The sequence below is a fragment of the Vicugna pacos genome, chromosome 13 (genome assembly GCF_048564905.1).
Source record: "Vicugna pacos chromosome 13, VicPac4, whole genome shotgun sequence".
Lineage (NCBI taxonomy): Eukaryota > Metazoa > Chordata > Mammalia > Artiodactyla > Camelidae > Vicugna > Vicugna pacos.
The window spans coordinates 27,858,145-27,870,470 of NC_132999.1; the positions used below are offsets into that span (position 1 = coordinate 27,858,145).

Here is a 12,326-nt window from a genome sequence, read left to right on the forward strand (position 1 = left end):
TTTTTGTTTTTTAATAGAAGTGACACGATCAGGTACATGTTTGGAACACTCACTCTAATGGCTGTGTAGAGAATGGACTTGGAGGGAAGTGAGAAGAATGGTCAGGACGCTGCAACTATTAACCAGAAGAGGCCCCTCCTCATGCCAGCTGTCTGAGATGATGCGGGAGCCACCCCGCCCTCCCCGCACTCTGTTCCCTGGGCAGAGACCCTGGTCGGCTCTTCCAGGTCTGCTTCTCACTGGAAAGGCCTTAGCTCCCTCTGGACTGAACTCTCACGGCAGGGATGACACAGCCACCTGACCGAGTTAACTGCGTGAATTTAGGAGATAAAAATAACAATGCTCAGTGCTGTAAGGGTTCTGGGAGATGGACCAGCTTATGTACTTCTGAAGAGAACATGAATCAGAAGAATTTTTCTAGACAGTAATTTGATCATATGGGCTTTAAAAACGACCCTGCATTGCCCTGACTCAAATTCTGCAAGTCAGGATCAGAAATAATCAGAAAATCAGAATAAAATTGTATCATTATTTATTAGTAGCAAAGATTAGAAACTCCTGAAATGTCTCAGGAATAAGGGAGCGGCTAACTAAAGCAGGGTGAGTGCCCTCCATCAGGAATTCTGCAGCTTTTTTTTTAATGAGACGTAGAAAGGATTGTGACCATGCATTATAATATTGAAAGAAAAGGATTAAAAATTATAAATGCAGCATGGTCTCAACTGGTAAAAAACTATACATAGATAAAAATGGAAGAAGATACATCAAAAATGAACTATGATAGAAATGTAGGTGACTATTTCCCTTCTTTCTGCTTTTCTGTATTTTCCAAATGTTCTATAATAAACGTGTTATAAATGAGAAAAAAAGGAACTGATTGAGTTTGTCCTCTTGCACAGGTGATGCCATGGTCCTGGAGGCAGATGTCACAGTAGAAGGACTCGGCACGGCCAACGAGACAGGGCTTCCAATCATGGCGCACCCGCCAGCGATCTACAGTGACAACACCCTGGAGCAGTGGCTGGAGAAGGTGCTGACCTCTTCTCAGAAGGGTAAGGACCTCTCTCAACACCTCCCTGGCTGCCCAGCCCTCTGGTCCTCAAGCCGCATGTCAAGGATCTCTCCACTGGGAGGCAATTCCAGTCCCCGTCAGAAGTTGCTCGTTGCCTCGGCTTTCCAGCCCACACCCTAGAGGCCTGGGCTCTGAAGATTGGTGAGATGAGGGATGTAAAAGTGCAGGATAAGCTGCAAAGGGCCAACCTCGGGCAGGGTGTTCCCTCTTGAATCCACAGAACTGGACACACATGCCCAAAACCAAATTCCACCTTCCCCTCCCATGTCTCTTTGTCAATTGCAGTCAGAATCCAGACATCCCCCTAATGCCTCTCCCTCATCCCCCACATACACTCATCTGCTGCATCTGCCAGTTCTAACCCTGAATCCTACCCCTTGATTCAGCCCCAGCCACATCATTTTCCCCCTGGACCTCCTTCCTTACTGGTTTCCTTCCTCCAAACTCAACCCCTACCTGAGTGAGCTTTCCAAAATGCCAACTGTCATGTCACTCCCCAGCTTTAACCATCCATGGCTCCCCACTGTACTCAGGACAAAGTGTGATCTCCTTGGCCTGGCTTTTAACATCCTTCTCTAACTTCCCACCCTCATCTCTGGCTTTTCCCGTCATTCCCAGCCCCCACCCCCCTCAACAGAATGGGCTATTGTTCACACTGGGTCCTTCCTCTACATAGACAACCCTCCTCCACTCACACGCCCCCTCCCAAAGACCCAATGACCTGCCCACAGGCTCGAGTGGCCCTGAGCCTGCCAGCTCAAGAATCACAGTCCCTTTTCATCGGATGCTTGACAACCCCTGCACCAGCCCCAAGTCCCAGGCCCTTAGCCGTCCTCTGCTTCCTCCCTTTGGGGATGAGGGATGGGAGCTCACTCCTGCAGAACCAAGACCTTCCTCTTCAGGTTAGCTCTGCTTGTTTGAAAGCCCTTCTTAACGCCAGGCCAGAATCTGGTCCCTATCTTTGCCATACCACCCCCCATACCTGCTTTCTCTGCCCCAGTAAGTCATGTCTTCTGGTTCCTTCCTCCTGGAGCATGAGGGACCAGTTCCTCAAGCCCCTGGACCTCTCCCCACAGGCATCAAACTGGACTTCAAGAGCATCAAGGCTGTGGGCCCCTCCCTGGACCTCCTGCGGCGACTGACATCGGAGGGGAGAGTCCGGAGACCTGTGTGGATCAATGCCGACATCCAGAGGGGCCCCAACGTCCCCATCCCAATAGAGATCAATGCCACACGGTAAGTGTTCACCTCTCTGCCCAAGCTGTGTCCAGTCCTCTTCCTTCAACATCTGGCACAGAAGGTCCTCAGGGGACCTTTGCTGAATTTGCCTCCAGCTACACTATGCAACATCTGAGCCTTTGCACATGCTGTTCCCACTGCCTTAAATGCCTTTCCCCCATTTCCTGATGAAACTCTGCCCAGTCATTACCTATCCCAGAAACTTCCCTGACACCCAAGGCTGCTGAGTACCTTCACCCACACTTCCTCTTAACACAGTCCTGATTTCATTGCGTTATCATTGTCAGGTTACAGGTTTGTCACCCCTACTATACCGTTTACTCCTGGAGGGCAAGCAAGGTCTAGTCCAGTGACCAGGGCAGCACTTGGCCTGCTAGAAAAGTCTAAAGCCCTGACTCCTTCCCCAGGCCCCTGAAATCCCAGCACTGCCACCAACAGCCGTCACGTACACCAACTACATGGTGCTCTCCAATTCACAAAGAAGGACCACATATAAGGAGAGACTACATCTGAGTTTGATTTTCACATAGCAATGCCAGGTTAGGAGCATTTTTTCCTCCCCATTTTGCAGATGAGAAAACTGACAATAATTGAGGCTCAATCTGTTGACTGTTTATTATGTATCACAGGCACTGTTTTAAGTACCTTAGTTGTAGAATACCATTTAACTCTTACAATGACAATGAGGTAGGTACTATTATTTTCATTTTGTTAATACAGGAACTATCTCACTAAAATTAAATGATCTGCCTAAGTCTAGTAATACACAGAGCAGAGATTCAGAGCCAGGCTTTTATGATTCTAACCCTCATGCTCTTTACCATTCACCTCTACATCCATCCATCCGTCCATCCATCTTTCCAGCCAGCTAGCCAGCCAACCATCCATCCATCCAAAATTTATCATGATTCTCAAACTGAGGTGCATCTGGAAAGCAGCAGTTTGAAAACGTAGTCAGTGGCCCAAGATAAATGTGGTTCATCTTCTCAGAATGATTTTACTCAATAATTTGGGGAGAGGGAAAGGGTGATTATTTACCTATTAAAATCCGCATCAGGGCAAAATTTGAACGAAATTTTAAAATAAAATCTGGAAGTTCAGAGACTCCACAGATGATAGAACCCAGATCCCACACCCGGGGTTCTGGACTGCGTGCCCCCTGTCCAGGTAGGGATGTTTAAGAAGCCCTGTCCTGCTTGAAAGGATGCCATCTTTGAGAATCAAAGAGGTTGGGTGAGCTACCGAAGGTCACAGAGTCAGGACCCAAATCCAGACCTCCCGGACACCAAAGTCCAAGTCCTACTGTGGGACTTCTGTTCCTTAGGACTCTGCCCTTATCTCATAGATGCAATAGGTCCTGCCTCTTCTTAGCATTGATGGGAACCCAGGAGATGAGGAAGGGGCTCTAAAAGATCAGCATCTTTTATCCTTTTCAGGTTCCTGGCCTTGGCCCAGGAGAAATATCCTGAGGCAACCCTGTCTACAGGCTGGACCACCCTCTACCTGCCCATGTTCCCGAACAGTACGTATACCCGAGCCATGGTGGAGAAGATGCAGGAGCTGGTGGGAGCACTGCCACAGAAGGTCACCTTCCCTTTGTACGCTCTCATGGCGCGGTCTGCCTGGCCCCACTTCAGCTGGCTGCTGGGCCAGTCTGAGAGGTGAGAGCTCCCAGGCCCCTGCCACAGCCCCTGCTCTCTCCAAACCCATTCCCAGGCACTGATGCTCCAGGAAGATCCCAGGTGCTCATGGCTAGAAGAGTCTTAATGATCATCTGGTCCAACCCCCTCTGGTGCCCCCTTTCCCTACAGTGTCCCTGCTTCCCTGCTTCCTGCTTATATACCTCTGCTAATGGGCAGCTCACTATCACCTGAGGCAGCCTGTTCATTGGTAGATAATCTTGCCTGTTGGAAAGTGTTTATGCTGAGACACAGTTTGTCTCCCAGTTTCTCCCATGGGAGCTGGCTATGCCCCTGGGGCTGCACAGATTGCACCTGCAGCCTTTGCCCCAGGATAGCTCTGTAGGGATTGAGAAACCCCCATCCCCACCCCTGCACTCTGCTCCCAGCTGCCCAGCACCACCTTTCTTAGTCTCTCCCCACAGGAGTCTGGAGGCTGCCCCTTTCCCCTCTTCATACCTGACCTCTCCCCCTACCGCCTGTGCCCATCTCTCCTGTCCTTGTCTTTTTCCTAAGGCAAGACCCAAAAATAGACACTCCAAGTGAGGAGGCAGGGCAGGCCATCCCCTCCCTCCATCTAAGCCTCTGTGGTTTCTTCTGCCCCCAGGAAGGAGGTAGTGCTCTGCCCCTGCCCAGCTAGGGTCTAGCTCTGAGCACAGAAGTGGGGCTGAGGACTGCTGAGCCCGACAGGCACTGAGCCGGCTCTCTGGGCCCCAGGTACAGCCTGACGCTGTGGCAGGCCACCTCAGACTCCGTGTCAGTGGATGATCTCCTCTACATCCGGGACAACACCGCCCCCCACCAAGTCTACTATGACATCTTCGAGCCTGTCCTGTCACAGTTCAGGCAGCTTGCCAGTAGGGAGGGGTCTGGGGAGGGTGGGGAGGGTGGGGAGGGCGGTGGGGCTGGATTCCACACAGGGCAGCAATTGGTGGAGCAGAGCTAGGAAGGGTGGAGCGTTGGCAGGGGGAAATCCTGGGTGGGATGGGAGGAAGGAATTGTTTTAAGCATCAATTGTATGCCAGACCCCGATACAATATGCTGTCTAAGTCTCATAGATCCATGAAGCATGGATTCCATTTTACAGAACAGTTATGTAATTTACACAGTCATTCAGCTTGTATGTGGCATAGCTCAGACTGGAACCAGCAAATTCCAAACCCCATCTGCTTCCCCTTGTAACACAGCTCCTCTGAGAGTTACTCTGGCAGTTCAGAGAATGGCCGCTCCACCATACCTGCTAATCAATGATCCAGACACTACCTGTTCCTTTGTCCAAACCCTCATTCCCTGGACTCCAAACTTAGGAGAGCCTGCAGTTAAGTCATCTCAAAGGGGACCCATCAGACCCAACACTCCTGCCATGGGAGCCATCTAGGCGAGGGGAAAGAATACCAGCTTTGGGGCCAGATGGATCTGGTTCCATCAGGTTCTAATCAAAGCAACTCCGCCTCCTGGCTATAGGACCTTGGGCAAGTCACCTGTAATCTACAAAACAGGGAGTTACAGCTCCCCGGAAGCTTGCTGTGAGGCTTAGGGAGGATGTGTATAGGGCCATGGTACATAGAAGGTGCCCCACGGCTGGTGGTCACTTCATCTTGGCAATTTGTCCCACAGTGAATGCCTCACGGAAGCAAAACTACTACACTGGGGGCAGCCTGATCCCGTTTCTCCAACTCCCTGGGGATAACAGTCTGAGTGTGGAGTGGCTGGTTCCTGACATTCAGGGCAATGGAAGCACAGCAACAGTGGGCCTCCCAGGTAAGGTCTGCCTGCAGTCCTTGTGCTCCTAGCTTTACTGTGAGGGTTTCCCATGCTGGGGAAGCCACCTCAGGCCTCAGTTACCATGGCAACACAGCTGTGAGGTTAGGGAGTACAGTGCTGGCAAGAGTGTGGGGCTCCTGCCTTCAGACCAGCACCTGTGAGCCCTCAGTCACATCATGCTGCAGGAGAGGCGGGCACGGGCCCAGAACTGAGTTAACAGCTTATTGGTTAATTCTCATGAGCCCCGGGCACATTTATAAAGCAGCCCTTTCATCTGGAACCCAGATCCCATCAACAGGTCCCATTACCCCCCTGCGAGCCCTTTAGCTTCAGCAAGGGCCTCTGTCACCCCAGGATAACCTAAACCCTAGACACTCTTCCTGCACTACCTCTTCCAGACAGAGAAGGCATGATCCTGCTGAACGTTGGCCTCCAGGAGCCCACAGCTGAGAACCCCATGCCCTTCGTGCGTGCCCCAGATGGCCGTGCCCTGACGCTGGAGTCCTGCCTGCAGCAGCTGGCCACACACCCCCGACGCTGGGGCGTCCATGTGCACATTGCAGAGCCCACAGCCCTCCGGCCAACCCTGGCCATGCTGGCCCACCTCTCTGCCCTAGGCCACCTGTCTAGGCCTGTGTGGGTCGGGGCCACAATCTCCCACGGGAGTTTTGTGGTCCCTGGCTATATGGCTGGCAAGGAGTTTCTTACAGCTATGGCTGAGGTTTTCCCCCATGTGACAGTGGCACCACGCTGGCCTGAGGAAGTGCTGGGCAGTGGCTACAGGGAACAGCTGCTCACAGATATGCTGGATCTATGCCAGGGCCTCTGGCAACCTGTGTCCTTCCAGCTGCAGGCTGGACCGCTGGGCCAGAGCACGGCTGGAGTGGTGGACAGGCTGCTGGCAGCCTCCCCCCGGGCCACTGTCACAGTGGAGCACAACCCTGGTCGGGGCAACTACGCATCTGTGCGGGGAGTGCTGCTGGCAGCCAGAGCCGTGGATAAGATCCGAGTCTACTACAAGCTACCCCAGGGTTTCCGCGAAGACTTGCTGGCAGATGTTGGTAGAAACTGACCACCCAGGGGTGCTGGGCTGGCAGACCCCTGGGTAGAGGCTTCCCAAGGGGGAGGCGGAAAGGAATAAATGCCTCTGCCTTCCTCAGTGCACTGCACATGTGTCCTCGGGGCAGGATGGAATGGGAGTGGGTGTGAGGTGGTCACTGAGGGTGCCTAGAGGGTCTGGAGGCTGGGGGCCAGAGCGTTCCGGTTGTCCAGGAGGAACTGCTCACAAGCCTTGAAGGTGGTGTAGAACTCGGAGGAGAGGCCGGTCACATTGGTGGTCACGTAGTTGAGAAGGCCCGTGGTAGCCTGGTTGTAGTAGGACACCTGCAGGGCGGGAGGCTGCACTCAGGGAGGTGGGGGTGCGGGGGGCGGCTGAGTGGACAAGAGGCAGGAGGGAGGCAGCCTTGCTTGCCTGCTAGGAAGGCAGCAAACAGGAGCTGGCACCTGGGGCCTTAGAAGATTGTATGACTGGCAGGCCTGACCTCCTCCAGCAAGTCTCCCCTGACCCCTCCTCTGTGTGCTGACAATCCTGGCTTCCCTCTGTCACCACACACTGTACTGTCACCAAGTGCCTCCCCTGTCAGGTAGGAGACTCTGGAAGACAGGGACTGGATCTCCAGAGCACAGCATGGACTCCCTTTTAAAAGAAGGTGTTCTCTGGGGCCACACACAAGTTAAAAGAAGCCCAGGGATCGCCCCGAGAAGCTCGCCTGTTTAAGCGTATTATGTTAGCAAACATTGTCCAAGGTCCTACCTGGGAGGAGTCGCAGGGCCCTAACAGCCGCTGTGAGCTGAGGAAGGGGAGCTGGGTATCCCCAACCCCACACGCTCTCAGCTCCTCCCCCAACACTTTCAATTAACACTGACTGCTCTGCTGAGTTTTATGGGCCCTGAGAGCCATATAAAGCCTTCCTAGAAAGAAGTAAATAAGGAGATGGAATTTTAGATCAGAACACAGGCCTTCTGCCCTCGGCGTCCAGAGCTTTTTCAGAGACCCTGCAGTGGCCTCGGACTTATCTCTGCACAGATTAGATCTTATTCTATCTTAATGAAGGCTCATTTTCAGACACTGTTAGGCTCCCCTAAGCTGGAAGAGAGAGCCTGCTGGCAGGTGTGGCTGAGTCTGGAGCTGAGCCAGACAGCACTGAGCTCTGTGTGGCTTTGCGGGTGAATCTGGGTGGTAGGGGGAAAGCAGACACAGGGCCTCACCTTGGTCAACTGGTCCCCCTCGTGCCAGAAGCAGAAGCCCGAGCAGAGGGTCTCCCCCCGCCTGTACTCTGGCGTCTCGCGGTGCGTGGGCAGCGTAACCGACCTCAGTGCGATGACGTAGGGGTCCCTGGAGAGAAGGAAGGGTGGGGAGGGGGCAGAGAAGAGGGTGAGGGCCTGGCTCCGGATTCCCCTCTGGCACTGACCCAGGGTCCCAAGCCTCCTCTGCACTGATGCCCTCATCATTATCTAAGGCACATAAAGCCTGGCTTTGGGTCCGCTAGAGAGAGGAGGTATCTGTGGGTTAGCAGCTCTGAATTTGCCAGGAGCCAGTGTGACCACACTGTGGATTTTCTGGAAAAGCCCCACCACTGCAGACACTCAGGGAGCAGTGCTCCACTTTGGGATTTTTGCGCTTCACCTTTCTCCCCTGTCTCGAGCAAGAGTCATGCCATTGCTCCTGCATCCTCATCATGGCACAGCTCGCAGCCTTGCCACCCTTCAGCCAACATGGGGCTTTTAGAGACTGGAGGCCAAAGAGCTGCCCACGTGAGAAATGGCCTGTCCATGGCCTGGGGCAAGGCAGCCTTGCCACCCCAGGGACAGAGAACAACCTGCTTTAGAGGATGAGTGACCAAAAGGGCCGTGCCTCCCCGTGTCCTCCATTCTACCCACAGTGTAGACCACGGCCCACAGGAAGCAGCGCACTGACTCTAGGCTGAAGTCCCTTCCCCAGGGGAGGAGGATGAGCCCTGCCCACCTCCCACCCCAGCAGGCAGGCACGCACCCATTGTCACAAGGCTTCCGCCGAGAGGCCAGGATCACAAAGTCCTGGGGCTTGGCATCACTGCCGAGAGGGGGGCTGATGACGTGGTAGATGGCATCATCCTCGTCCACCTGCTGCACTAGCTCCGCGCTCCTGTGCAGAGCCCATGGGAGTCACAGGGGAGTTTCTGTCTGGCCCAAGCCCTCCCAGGCTTCAGCCTCCCCGAGCAGATGCTTAGGGGACATTTCACACCCAACACTGCTGAGCAGGGATCAAAGGAGGGCAGGAAGGCCTGGCCAAGACGGGCACACACACACAGGCACACACACAAGCAAATGCACAGCCCCACACATGCAGACCTGGGAATAGACTAAGACATACACGGACGCACCCACACCTGTGGGCATACCTATGTGCACAGACACATAGACACCCACCAGTGTGCACACAGGTGCACGCACCCTGCACAGATGTGTGATGATTGAGCAGTTGTTCTATACTTAATATTTAGTGAGTGCCCACTGTGTGCCAGGCACCGTTCTAAGTGTACTGTCTCATTTCACCCTGCAGCAGCCCAAGGTTGGTCTCAGGACTCCCATTTTATAGATGAGGGGCCTGAGACCCAGAGATAGAACTTGTCCATGGCCACAGAGCTAATAAGGGAGCAGGGCTGGGACGTGCTCAGGCTGCTGGGTCTCAGAGCTGTGCCCCTCAGGCCCAGATATACTGCATACACATGCCCAAGTAGAAACACACAGGTTTACACCAACACACACGTACACACACAAGGCCATCCACGCAGAAACATGCATGACCAAGTCCAGACCTGCCACCTTTCCCTGCTGTCCTGCCCACCCTGGGAGCTGCCTCAGCAACAGGGCAGCTGTGGGCAGGGTAGGGGGAGCTGCTAGAGGCTCCCTCCCCTCAGGCACGCCCCTCAACCCCACCAAGCATCAAGATCTGATCAGGCCTCCAAGGCCCACGCCAGTCCACCCCCTCCAAGAAGCCTTCCTACCACATTTCCAACCCCCTCCCCGCAACATCCACCACTAAATCACCTCTCAAGCTTCTAGAATGGCATGGTCAGCAGGCCTGGGGTCACCTAGACGAGGGCTTTTTAAAGCAACACAGCCCTTTTTGCAAAGAAACCTTAAGCAGAAAGCCTGTGTACGAACAGCTACAGGCAGACCTGCTTTGTGAAGACAGACGTGGGTTGGTAGGGGAGGGCCAGTTTGTCAAATATCAATTCACCAAATGACCTGCTTACTGAGTTTCCAAATACACAGATCCTCCTTGGATACACCCAGGAATATAGGCTCCTCCTAATGAGCCATTGGAGAAATGATCAAAGAACCCCCAAAGGACGGTGTTGGCATAAAAGAAAGTGACTTTAGAGAGATACAAAAAAAACAAGAGTTTCAACTTTAATATTCCCATATTAAACACTGAAATTTTGGCTATTTTCCTAAGAATAAATTTATCTTCCTTGGCTAAATTTGAGAAGAAAATATTCACATGGAGAATCAGTAAATTTGGGGAACAAATGTATTCATAGGACTAACATATTTATATTCAGTAACTCACTACATTCAAAAATAACATTCATATCCATACAAGAACCGGTAAACTTGGCGAATTCAGCAAACTGGCCCTTCGTTAGTTACCCTGAGCCTGGGAAGGAGTCCCACCCACCTCCTCAGCCTTCCAGCTCCCACCCCAAGCCGTCCCTGAGTCCTGTCTGGGAAGGCAGAACTCCACAGAACACGGTTTGAAAATCACTGCTCTATTCCTGAATATAAATCCATGACTCGTATCTTAAGTACCCATTTTAACAGAAGGAAAACTGAGACCTCAAACAGCTATGACTTACCTATGGTCACATAGCTAGTTGGGCCATAAACAGGACTTAAACCCACACCCCCAACTCCAGTTCCAGGCTCAGTACCTTCCCCAAGGGCTCAAAATACCCTTGACTCACACCCGCCTAATACATAACCATAGTACCCCTACCCCACGCTAAAGGCCAGCAGGGACAGAGCACAGTGGGGGAGGGTTCAGCAGGAGGCGACACCTGAGGACCTGCCCTCCCCACCAAGCCTGAGCAGGGACCATGCCCCACCCCGACTCCTACCCCTCCACCTCCCACCGGGGTGCCCCACCCTCACCGGTAGTGCTTGTCCCACTCGGGCCTCCGACGCAGGTCTGAGAGCAGCAGGAAGGCCTGGGCTGCGTCCACGTGCACCAGCATCTCCATGTGGAAGGAGAGGAACTTGTCCTCCTCTAGAGTGTACAGGCGGACCTGCATGGGACAGACAGCAGCCTCGTTCCTGCACCTCCTCCTCCGACTATGCTGGAGGCCAGGGTTGGAAGCTCAGGGCTGCCACTGACTGCTGTGTGACTGTGAACAAGAGACTCAACCTCTCTGAGCCTTGGTCGCATCCCTATGAAAATGAGCGATTCAGCACAAGCAGACAGGAAGGGGTCTGAAGAAGCGGTCACTGAATGGGTAATTGCACTGCGGTCTGATGAAACGGTGCTCAGGCATGACATGGAACAAACCGCAAACACTCCGCAACACGAGGTAATTTCAGATGCACTGTGCCAAGTGAAAGAAGTCAGATTCAGAGGTTACATTCTGTACAATTCCCTGTATTGGACGTTCTCAAATAGACAAAACTGAAGGGACACAAAACTGATTCATGGTTTCCAGGGGATTAGGGTGCGAAGAGGCTTGACCACAACGGAGAATGAGAGAGTTTGGGGGGATTATGGAACTATTCTGTATCTTGATTTTGGCAGTGATTATGTAATTGTATGTGTTTTCAAAACTGGTAGAATTATACACTAAAAGGGGGAATTTTACTGTATGTAAATTATACCTTGATTTTTTAAATGTGGAAAAAAATTAAAAGAGTGACTGATGCAACAAGAGAATGGATCTTCAGAGCCAGGTGCCCAGCCGACCCCCTAATGTCACTGAGGGGAAGTGACCATCCCAGGACACAGACAAAAGTGGCAGAGCTCAAGTCCTCCACTCAGCCTGCATGTACCCCAGGCCCCACCCCGGCAGCACCTCACAGTAGAAGGAGCCAGGGTGGGGAGTGGGGAGCGGTGAACAGCAGGGCAGGCAGTAGCAGGGTGTGATGGGGGCAAGAAGGTGGGCGGGCAGGAGAGGACTTGGAGCAGGGAACCCCTCTCCAGGCCCTGGTGGGGCAGGCACGTTTCTATAACTGGGTCGGATTCATGATCTCATCCAGTTCCTTTGAAGGAATCCCCTTTTGACACGAGTGGTTTGAGAGGGTTTCTGTGGCTTGCAGTCAGTCACCTCTGGTTGCTCAGAAGAGGAAGGAAAGCTGGGAGGGTGGGGTCAGCTACCTGGTTGATCTCCGAGGACAGCACCCAGTTGTCCTTGGCCACGAGCATCTTCAGGGAAGAGACGTTGTTGTAGCTCAGGCACACCTGGACGGAGCACACAGGGAGGCCTCACCTTCTCCCCTTCCTCGGGGCTCCATGCCCGGGCCATGCTGAGGTGGGCGGAGGA

General features: G+C 53.2%; 2 protein-coding genes across 2 annotated transcripts in view; one reads left to right on the forward strand and one right to left on the reverse strand.

Moving 5' to 3' along the window:
* Nucleotides 1-712: 712 nt before the first annotated feature.
* Nucleotides 713-6,826, forward strand: FAM151A (family with sequence similarity 151 member A). Its single transcript, XM_006200525.4, has 6 exons — nt 713-1,052; nt 2,149-2,308; nt 3,748-3,972; nt 4,708-4,847; nt 5,608-5,751; nt 6,153-6,826. Exons 1-6 carry the CDS (start codon nt 908-910, stop codon nt 6,824-6,826), a joined length of 1,488 nt encoding a protein of 495 aa, XP_006200587.2. The 5' UTR covers nt 713-907.
* A 46-nt stretch (nt 6,827-6,872) lies between these two features.
* ACOT11 (acyl-CoA thioesterase 11) overlaps nt 6,873-12,326 on the reverse strand; it is a 38,050-nt gene continuing 32,596 nt past the window's right edge. The window contains exons 12-16 of the mRNA XM_006200526.4: nt 12,161-12,244; nt 10,951-11,084; nt 8,807-8,938; nt 8,023-8,149; nt 6,873-7,137 (exon numbers count right to left, since the gene is read on the reverse strand). Coding sequence (XP_006200588.2) covers nt 6,982-7,137; nt 8,023-8,149; nt 8,807-8,938; nt 10,951-11,084; nt 12,161-12,244 — 633 coding nt within the window. The 3' untranslated portion in view covers nt 6,873-6,981. The remainder of the gene's footprint in view (nt 7,138-8,022; nt 8,150-8,806; nt 8,939-10,950; nt 11,085-12,160; nt 12,245-12,326) is intronic.